The sequence below is a fragment of the Schistocerca cancellata genome, chromosome 5, assembly GCF_023864275.1.
Source record: "Schistocerca cancellata isolate TAMUIC-IGC-003103 chromosome 5, iqSchCanc2.1, whole genome shotgun sequence".
Lineage (NCBI taxonomy): Eukaryota > Metazoa > Arthropoda > Insecta > Orthoptera > Acrididae > Schistocerca > Schistocerca cancellata.
Window position 1 is genome coordinate 434,206,131 of NC_064630.1, and position 11,145 is coordinate 434,217,275.

The following is an 11,145-nucleotide window of genomic DNA, read 5'->3' on the forward strand; positions in this document are numbered from 1 at the left end:
AAGAATAGTTCACGAGAGGTGATCTGGTATGAAATTTATAACGAACCAAAGCTGACATAAAATTTAATCCATTACTTGATAAATTCATATCATTATATAAAGATAGCTAATAAGAAAGGCCATTAAACACCCATGTAAAAAAACCATGGATCACAACAGGGATTAAAGCACCTTATGAAAAGAAACAGGAAATATATCTGTCGGCAAGATCAAGTAGAGATCCTGCAGTAGTTGCACACTATAAAAACTACTCAAGATTACCAAGAAAAGTTACTTAAAAATCAAGGACTGTGAAGATTATGTCAGAAATCAGTAATTTCACATTCAAGAAATCGTTCACACAGGAGAATTGTACAAACATACTGTCATTTGACCATCAGAGAAACTTCCGTATGGATGATGAAGTAATAAGCATCTCTGAGTCACAGATAGGCACAACAAGAAGTAGCTTTTGGCCATTAAGGCCTTCATCAACAATAGACAGACACAGGCACACAAACACACACTCGTGCAAATGCAGCTCACACACATGACTGCAGTCTTGTCTGAGACTGCAGTTATGTGTGTGAGTTGTGTTTGCGTGAGTTTGCATGTGTGTATGTCTGTCTATTGTTGATGAAGGCCTTAACGGCTGACAGCTATAATTGTTGTACCTAACTACAACTCAGCATCTCCGCTATATGGTGAGTAGCAGTTTTCCTTCTCATAATATTGTTACATTCCATCCTGGATTTTCCATTGTTTAATAAGCACCCCTGGCATAGAGAAACAACTGAAAGATTTGAAAGCAAATAAATCACCAGATCTGGATGAAATCCCAATTTGGTTTCACAAAGAGTACTCTATGCCACTGAAACCTTACCTAGCCACATTTATTGTGAATCTCTCACCCAGTACAAAGTCCCAAGCACCTGTGAAAAAGCATAGGTGACTCCAGTGTATCACAAGGGTGAAAAAATGGACCATCAAAATTACAGACTGATAGCCCTAACTTCGGTTTGCTGGAGGATCCTTGAATATATTCTCAGTTTGAATATATTAAAAACTTTCTTGAGACTGACAAACTTTTGTCCACAAATCAGCATGGTTTTAGAAAGCATCACTTATGTGAAACTCAGCTTCCCCTTTTTTCACATCATATACTGCAAACTACGGATGAAGGGAAACAGGCAGATTCCATATTTCTACATTTCATGAAATCATTTGACATGGTGCCCCATTGCAGGCTGATAACAAAAGAATAAGTTCACAGATATGTGAGTGGCTCAAAGACTTCTTAGCTAATGCCATATGCTAAGTTTGTTTTGTTTTCAGATGATACAAACATTGCAATAAGTAGCAAGTCAAGTACAGATTTAGAAATAGCTGCTAATCAAATTTTCGCTTATATTAATAAGTGGTTTAAAGCTAATTCTTTGTCATTAAACTTTGAGAAGACCCACTATATGCAGTTCAGAACATGTAAGAGATTTCCTTCCAGCATGAGTATAACGTATGAAGCCACGCAGATTGAAGAGGTTGACAGTGTTGAATTTCTGGGATTACAACTAATCTAATAAATTCAGTTGGGAAGGGCATACCACAGAATTGCTTAAGCACCTAAACAAGTCTGTATTTGCCATGAGAATGAAGTCAGATGTAGGAGAGATAAATATAAAAAACTTGCATACTTTGCTTACTTTCATTCTATTATGTCGTATGGGATCATATTCTGGGGCAACTCATCAAACCGAGCAAAAGTTTTTAGGGTGCAAAAGTGGGTGATAAGAATCATTTGTGGTGTAAATTTATGAACATCTTGTAGAAACCTGTTCAAGGAACTTTGTATTCTAACCACTGCTTCTCAGTATCTTTATTCCTTAATGAAATTTGTTGCAAGTAATACATCTCTATTTCCAATCAATAGTTCAGTACACAGTATCAATACTAGTAAGAAGAAGCTACATAAAGGCCTAAAATCACTTACCTTGGTAAAAAATGGGGTCCAGTATTCAGGAACACACATTTTTAATAAATTGCCAGCAACCATTAAAAACTTGGTTTCAGATAAAGCATGGTTTAAACAGAGTTTGAAAGACTTTTTGATAGGCATCCCTCCTACTCCATAGATGAATATCTTAACAGAGACTGGAGCTTAAGTAAAAATATCTGTTATATTTCAGTTTTGACAATACTTTGTCACAACAGTCAAGATTAGGTATTTTACGTATGATAAATTTATTAATAGTGGATAACAGTGTTTCATTCTGACAGTGTGTTAATTCTGTAAATATTAGCTGCCCCAGTTTACTGCACTGTAAAACTTATTTTCAGCTATCTCCTGACAAATGATCAGGGTAGTAAGTATTATATTCAAATGTTTTATGTTTTTATGACATACTTTCTGACATGTTCCACATCCATGAGAATCATCTCATTCTTTGGGTCTGTGGAACAAAAACTGAATCTAATCTAATCTAAAGAACCCAGTATGTTGACAGTGTTGGTGAGTGTTCATCAGAGCCATGGATATTGTCAGGAGTGCCCCATGGACATATGATAGGACTGCTGTTGTTCTCTATATACATTAACAATTTGGCAGACAGGGTGAGCAGCAACCTGCGGTTGTTTGCTGATGACGCTGTGGTGTACAGAAAGGTGCTGAAGTCAAGTGACTGTAGGAAGATACAAGACGAGTTACATAAAATTTCTAGCTGGTATGCTGAATGGCAGCTGGCTCTAAATGTGGAAAAATGCAAGTTAATGTGGATGAGTAGGAAGAACAAACCTGTAATGTTTGGATACATTATTACTAGCGTCCTGATCGACACATTCCAGATGTTTAATTATCTGGGCGTACCATTGCAAAGTGATATTATATGGAACGAGCAGGTGAGAACTGTGATAGGGGAGGCGAATGGTTCACTTCAGTTTATTGGGAGAATTTTAGGAAAGAGTGGTTCACCTGTAAAGGAGACCACATATAGGATGCTGGCACAACCTATTCTTAAGTACTGCTAGAGTGTTTGGGAACTGTACCAGGTCAGATTGAAAGAAGACATTGCGGCAATTCAGATGTGGGATGATAGATTTGTTACCAGTAGGTTCAAACAACATGTAAGTATTACATAGATGTTTCCGGAACTCAAAATGGAATCCCTGTAGGGGACATGACAATATTTCCAAAAAACACCAATGAGAAAATTTCTAGAACTGGCATCGGAAGCTGACTGCCAAACCATTCTACAGCTCTCAACATAGATTGCGCACAAGGATCATGAAGATAAGATACAAGAAACTAGGGCTCATACAAAGGCATATAGACATTTGTTTTCCCCTTACTCTATTTGTGAGTGGAACAGGAAAGGAAATGACTAGAAGTAGTACAGGGTAACCTCTGGCACGGACCATATGGTGGCTTGCAGAGTACTGACATAAATGTACATATATATACATGCATAACAGGCTTAAGGCTATATGGAATGTAGATACACAAGACACAGGAAATTTGGACAAAAAACAGGATAACATAAAAAAAACACAGCTCATCTGGATATGCTGGTGTTTCCAACAGAATAATAAAGATCGGTTTCCATTTTATAAGCTCTGTATTATCTGAAACAAGTAATGTACCACAAACTCAAAGCATTTTTCCAGAGAAACTGAAATATGCCATTGTTAAACCCCTCTTTAAGGAAGATGATAGGAGAAATGTCAACTACTACCAACCTGCTTCACTACTGGCATCAATTTCCATAAATGAGAAGGTCGTGTAGTCTACAATAGCATCCCACCCAAGCAACAATAACATCCTCAGTAATTCACAGCTGGGATTTCAGAAACATTGTTCTACTCATAATGCCATTTATATGTTCACTCAAATTTTATATGTATTAAATTACAAAACAGCACCAGATGGTTTAGATTATATTACATTTACTTTCATTCATATTTATCCATAATGAGGATATCCTCCAGGATGTAGAACATGTCAGAAAAACAATAAAACATGACAAATATTTACAACTAACACAAATGAGCTAATGTACCTTCTATAGATCCCAAGTGGAATGACCGTCCCTTTTTCTTATGAATGGTATTTTCTGTGACCTATCTACGTCATTTGACTGTGTGAATCATAATATTCTCCTAAATAAACTGAGTTTTATGGAATTTGTGGTATAGCCAATTAATAGATAATGTCCTAGCCAAACAAAAGAATGAAGAATGTTGTACTTAGTAATTGAACCAATGTAATCAGGGGAGATTGTTCTGATTGGGGAGAAATCATGTATGATACGTAATCGATCTTCCATGTGATACACAAGAAGCAGAATTAATTATTTTTGGAGATGACACTAGTATTGTAGTCAATCCAGGCATACATACATCAACAGAATAAATTGTAAACAAAGTTTTTAAGAGCATCATTATCTGGTTTTCTGTGGATGGTCTCATTCTCAATTTTAAAAAGAGACAACTTAATCAGTTCTGCAATCTAAGAGGTACTACACCAATGATATGTGCAATACATGGTGAGAAACTAATAAACAGGGTGGAAAGTTCAAACTTTTGATATGTCCTTATTGATGAATTTTAATTGAAATAAGCACATTTGGGAACTTCTACAACAACTCAGTACAGCCGAATTTGCACTTGGGATCATTGCAGATCTTGGGATGAGACAAATCAGTAAGTTAAGATGTTTCGCGTAGTTTTATTCAACAATGTCATATAGAATAATGTTCTGAGGTAACTCATCTTTAAGAACAAAGTCTTCATTGTTCAAAAACATGCTATAAGAACAATAAAACTGTGGAAACTCAGGATTGGAATAATAACAATATATGGAATAAGATATGCTGTTACTCAACAAGTTGCAGACAGGCACAACAAAAAGACTGTAACAGTCTTTTCATTGTGCCTATCTACAACTCAACGGGTCATCTTCACAGTGAGTAGCAGTCTATCCTATTTCATAGTTCTTTGGAATTTATCTATGTCCCATCTCCTTGAGTTCCTACTTTTCTGCAATTTCTTTGGTTTTGACCTATAGTTCATACTCAATAAATTATGGTCAAGCCCCCTTTGCAATGTTTTTCAGTTTAAAATTTGGTTCCAAATTCTCTGTCTCATCATTACACAATCTATTTGCTCTTCTGGTCTCTTCCATGAATACAAGATTTTTAAACAAAGTATCAGCGATGATGAAATTATGCTTTCTGAAAAACTTTACCAGGCAATTGCCTCATTGTTTGTTTTTTGTTGTCGTTTTTTCGAAAAATAACATTATGTTTGCAGAGACAGTGACTGACTTAAAGTAAGGATTTTTTTTCTGCCTCCCCTCCCTCCCCGAACCCACGTTCTCCTGCCATTTTTCCGTCTCTTGCATTTCCTACTATTGAATTCCAGTCTCCATCACAATGAAATATTTGTCTCCTTAACTACCTGAACTACTTTTCTCTCATCATATATTATTCAGTTCCTTCATCATCTATTGGGTAATTTGGTATATAAACTTGTATATTGTGGTTTGTGTTGGCTTCACATCTATTTTGGCTACAATAATGCATTCACTATGTTGCTCATAGTAGCTTACCTGCATTCCCGCTTTCTTATTCATTATTAAACCCACTCCTGCATTACCTACATTTGATTTTGTATTTATAACTCTACACTCACGTGATCAGAAGTCCTGCTCTTTTTGCAAACACACTTCACTAATTCAAAATATATTTAATTTCCACCTATCCAATTCCCTTTATAAATTCTCTAGCCTACCTATCAAATTCAACAATCTAACATTATAGGATCTGACCACACAAAGTCAGTTTTGTTTTCCTCTGATGACAACATCCTCCTGAGTAATACCCACCAAGAGATCCAAAAAGGGGATTATTTTACCTCCAGAAGATGGCATCATCATCTAAATACACAACAGAGCTGCATGCCCTTGGGAGTAAATATCAGCTAGTTTCCCCTTTTTTTCAGCCACTCACAATACCATAATAGCAAGGCCATGTTGGCTATGTTACAACACCAGATCTGTCAATCATCCTGACTCTTGTTCCTGTAATTACTGAAAAGGCTGCTGCCCATTTTTAGGAAACACAGTTTAGTTTTGCCTCTCCACTGATACTGGTACCCCTACAACATGGCTGCGTCTACAGTACATGGCTATCTGTATTATAGAGGAACGGAAACTGTCCCCTCCCCCCCCCCCCCCCCCACACACACACACCTTTGCAGCATTCTGTTTCTTGAGGGTCCAAGTTTCTAAATGTTTTATATATGTATAAATTATATTTGTAATGTATCTGACATGTCCTATATTGTTGTGTTGAATGGCTGAACACAAATACATAAATAAGACAAAACTAAGATAGAAGATATTAATATTGTTAGTATTAGAGCTCTAGTGAAAGATTTTCTGGAGGAGGAAGAAGAAGAAGAAATTAAAGAACCAAAAGATATTATTCGGTAGTGTGAAAGTGTTGTGAAATGATAGATGTTTTATTATAATTTACTTGTTTCATTTTTTTTTTATCAAAACCCTACTCCATGTTGTCAAGGTAGGCTTTAACTGTAGAAAATTTATTATTTAATAGGTACTTTCTAAATGCTTTTTCAAGTTTTTTTTAGATCTCTTTAATTGTATTAGGCAATTTATGCTAAAATTTTGTTCCTTGGTAGAAATTGCTGTGAGGATGGGCCATGAGTCGTGCTTGGGTACCTAACTTGCCTGCAAAAGGCATAAGCTCCCTGAGTTTGAGTCCCAGTCACACACTGAGTTTTAATCTGCCAGGAAGTTTCATATCAGTGTACACATTGCTGCAGAGTGAAAAATTAATTCTACAGTCTGGATGTGCTTAACTGACTGGTAAATGAGATCATTTGGTACATAAAAAAAAATAGAGCAGACTTTTATAATAAGCCCAATTACTATTTTTTCTCTTTATTCTTACAGTCCTATTCTGCCAACTGAAAGTGGTGTTCATGTTCTGTTCACTTGTTCTCCAGAAAAGAATGTCATTCTATGTCCCATTACATTTCCACTAACTCCTTTTCATATTATGTTAAGAAAGTACACTGCTGTGAAATGTGTTAAAATTTGTAAAAAAAATTAAAGGAAGTAGGTGTGCTAGAGTCTCATTTACATCAAGCTCAGTACAAAAGAAGAATTAGCTCTGGGTGCAATCACATCATCTGTGGCAGCTTGATGTAACTGTCCCAAAACACTCTAACTGCTTTTTAACTAATTTTTCAGAATAAAATTCAGTAGTCTCTTTCATATATTGTTTTATAATGCTTTACCAGCTGCAACAAATTAGTTTGTCAACTTCAAGTCTAGTACTGGGTTCGTAGATGTCAATATCTTCTTCATAGAAGCATAATGCTATCGTATGTCCTGAAATGTACACATTGTATGTGATTATTGTAAACACAGACTGCCAATTTACATTAACTGACTCAATTATATGTATCTGTACATAGATACATGTGTGATTCAGCTACTGTAAATTGTCAATCTGTGTTTACTGTAATTACACACAATATGCACCTAGATTTCTGGACATACCCTGGCATTATGCTTCTATAAAGAAGATACTGACATCTGCAAAACCAATACTAAGCTAGAGAACTTGACAAATTATTTTGAGGAAACCGGTAAAGCATAATAAAAATATATATTTGCAACTGACCACTTAATTTTATTCTGAAAAATATATGCTATAGTTGCTAAATATTACAGCCATGAAGAAAATACTAAGTTTTGGTAATCTATCTAATCTCCTAAGGTAATTTGTTGTCGAATTTTAGTTCTGGTGAGCAGTCTGACGTTACCACTTAAAAAATTGGTTAAAAGCATGCATTCACGACTACTCAGTGCGATGTAATTAAAATACTGTTATTAGAAACATTTGATTATTAAATGTATTTTGTGGCTGAAATACCATAAATTTCATTCACTAACATTTCCTTGGTACAATCTGTAGGCTACATTTTCGCGATTTTATAGCTCTGATACTTAAGGTTCTTCAACAAGTTAGACAATGAATGCCTAACACTAAGTGACTACACTTTTAAGTATATTTAATGCCATGTTGCTTTAATTATTTCTTTATTTTTCAACTACAAAACATTACAGGAGTTTGCTTGCATGTATTTCTGCTCCTGACTATATGGCCAGTGTCGCAGTTTCAACAGAAAAACTTTAGTCGATATTTTTTAACGATACACACTTCGTACGGACTGCGGATCTCTCAAAACAATACTGCTATTCAACAAAAATAACATATTTATTTCACATTACAAAATTACGATATTGTTAGCAAAGATACTACGGGGAAGTTAAAGTACGGCGTAGTCACCGTGATGCTCACTGTGAATCAACCAATAAGTGCCGAGGAGAAAGTTAAGTTGTAAACATTATATACCTGATCCATGTAGAAATATAACAGTCCCTTTATTAGAGGCGTTCTTTTGCATAATTGCAGCAACGCTTCCAATCTTTGAACTCATCTTTAGGCAGATGTTTATGTGCTATTACGGAACTTCTGTTGCGTGTGTTTCAGTGGTGCACACAGTCTTGTAACTCTTGAGCAAATATTTCGTATGTCAGTCATTTTCGAGAGTTTCCGTGCATGCAACGACTGCTGTTTTACTTGAGAAGCGTGCATTCCTGTGCAACAGTTGGTGTATTGCAACCAAGTTTGATGGTAGTACGCTGGAGAAAGTGAGTAGTGAGAATTCAACTTGTTTTCACGGGGGCCCGAAAGGGTGACTAGGAGCATGCTGAGATCTTCAAAGTGCGAAATTTAAAGCGACTTTTTTTGGAAACATTTAACATATTGTGAAAGTAGTATAAATGTCATAGCTTAAAAGATGCCACCAGGAAAGCAAAATGCCCGGATGTCTCGTGCCAACGGCGCAGGCGAAGATAATCGAACGATTGCTGAGAAGTTAGCTTTAGGATCTGAAGTGAAAGAATTAAAAATGGGCCGCAGTTTCATGAATGATAAATCTGTATCATTCCATACTTTGCGGTATGACTTCAAGCCAGCTAGTGTCGACGTTTCAAAAGACGCAGCTGTTGCGATTGAAGAAAATCAGAAAGTGACCGTAACAGTGCCCCATGTAGATGGTGCAGGCACTCCCCATACTGTATATAAAGGCTCATACCGCCCTTACCAGAAAGAATGTGTTCTGATAATTGATAGAAAAACCGGAAAAGTGACACTGGAGAAACTGAGCAGTAATTTACAATTGAAGAAAACTCGCTCAGAGACAGAAGGTTTTAACAAGAGAAGCAGCTTGTTGCGTGCACAGCAGATGGCTTCATCACTATCAACAGTTATACCACGTCATTCACCATTGCATCCATCGCCATCACACCATTCACGTAGTCCAACCCAGACTTCAAATCAAGCAGCATCAGCAGCAAGCAGTTTACCACTTATTGGTCTGGATGAAATTACTGATACAGTCTCCCCACCAGCACCTTTATCTTCTCAGCAAGAAAACATGGGCCAACAGTCATCGCTCCCCTCGCTTTCAGAGTCATCATCAAGTGACAGTTCTCCAGATCAGTCAGACAGTGAAACGGAGACTAAGCCTTCGGCTGGTCACCAATCTTTTCCTAGTGGTGGTGGTAATAGTACCAATGGACAATTTTCAGGGTTCTCAAAGATTCTGAATGAGGATTTGCAGCTGTCAGAATCAGGTTCAGATGACTAAAAAAATACTTCAGAAATGATCCTTTTGAACTCCAGTTCCTCTGTTTTGCAGGTTCTGTTGTAGTTGCTTTATTTATTTGTTGTCATGTGACATGTGATTGTTCAAAAAGTTTGCCAATTGAGAGTTTTGATTTTTATTTAAAAAGAGGAACTTGCAAATCATCGCTATCTGTGTTAAGAAAAGGAAATTTGTCATCTGTTGGAGGATACTTTTGAAAGAAAAAGTTGAGCTGAGTAACATGAAAATTTGCTGTGTAAAAGTTTAGTGTTGATGGGAAATAACTTTCTGCCAGTTGAACTTTCTAACAGATTGTGGGAGCTGTCTGTTTAGTAATAGTGCAATATATAATCTATTTATATTGTTTTGTATTATGTAAAGATGAGAAACAAACCTTGTCAGATGTGAATAAATTAGAAAATGACATATAAAACAGTGAAATTTATTTTATAGCTCAGTAGGTATATGACAGAAGTGTACTAATCTGTGTGTGTGTTTTATGTATCCTGAAAATACACAGTAACCGATGCATGCTTTCTGCAAGATGGGTAAAGCCGGCCTCAGCTTGAAGGTTGGTTTGAATACCACAGTGCTATACTAGGTCCAGTGCTATATTAAGTGGTGTGCCCTAGCCTTCTTTTGAACTGACTCTCAAAGCCAGTTGAAGGGGGACTTAAATTAATCGAGAATCAGAATCATGGAGGAGCTTGGTATTTTTCACATGTAATTTACAATTCATTGCCAGAAAAGATAAAGGTCAGGGAAAAAAATCGTTTGATTACTGATGATTGCCCCAAAGGCAAAAATTTTCATTGTGGTATGCTTTGACAATGTACAGTGGGCTTACCGCATTTTATATGAGTATGTTGTTTGAACAATGAGAGTAACACTGTCATTAGTGAGATTATATCTGATCTGGAAAATAATGTAAGACTTCTATCTGATGGAAGGTACTTCAGAAAATCATAGTTTTGGACGCCACTGACTTGAATTTCTTCTATTTCATCCTGGAACAACTTAACAATACAGATTTACTTGATTTATCTCCATCTAAATTTCAAATGTATTTTATCATCACATTCTGACTTCAGTTACTGTCTTGTAGTAAAGTCATTATTATTTGGAGCAAGGTTGACAGCTGGGCGCTATAAGATCCTGCAATGATGACAGTTAATAATGTCTTATTCAAAATAATGTTAATTTCCACATCTTTCTAGTCAGTAAAGCCATACAAGTTTCTCCTCCATATCTCAAATGTTATTCGTTACAGTTTCGTGTCAGTAATTAACACTCATATTAGAGGACAAGTTTTGTTGTTTGTTACAAACATATGCGCAACAGTTTCTCATAAGTTAAAGTATAAAATGACACAAAAGTAGTTAATGAAAGGGGGCCAGTTCTGGCATATAAGTTTATTGAGAGAACTATGAT

General features: G+C 36.1%; 2 protein-coding genes across 3 annotated transcripts in view; one reads left to right on the plus strand and one right to left on the minus strand.

The window, feature by feature from the left end:
* LOC126187834 (lysophospholipase-like protein 1) overlaps positions 1–8,556 on the minus strand; it is a 66,947-nt gene extending 58,391 nt beyond the window's left edge. Inside the window, exon 1 of one of the 2 annotated variants that reach the window (XM_049929138.1) lies at positions 8,418–8,555. In XM_049929138.1, the coding sequence (XP_049785095.1) occupies positions 8,418–8,426 (9 nt within the window). In that variant the 5' untranslated portion in view covers positions 8,427–8,555. Of the gene's footprint in view, positions 1–8,417 lie in introns of both variants that reach the window. The other variant, XM_049929137.1, reaches the window with a different exon arrangement.
* Positions 8,557–8,852: 296 nt separating this feature from the next.
* Positions 8,853–10,147, plus strand: LOC126187833 (ELL-associated factor 2-like). Its single transcript, XM_049929136.1, has one exon. It carries the CDS (start codon positions 8,866–8,868, stop codon positions 9,715–9,717), a length of 852 nt encoding a protein of 283 aa, XP_049785093.1. The 5' UTR covers positions 8,853–8,865; the 3' UTR covers positions 9,718–10,147.
* The last annotated feature ends 998 nt before the right edge of the window (positions 10,148–11,145 follow it).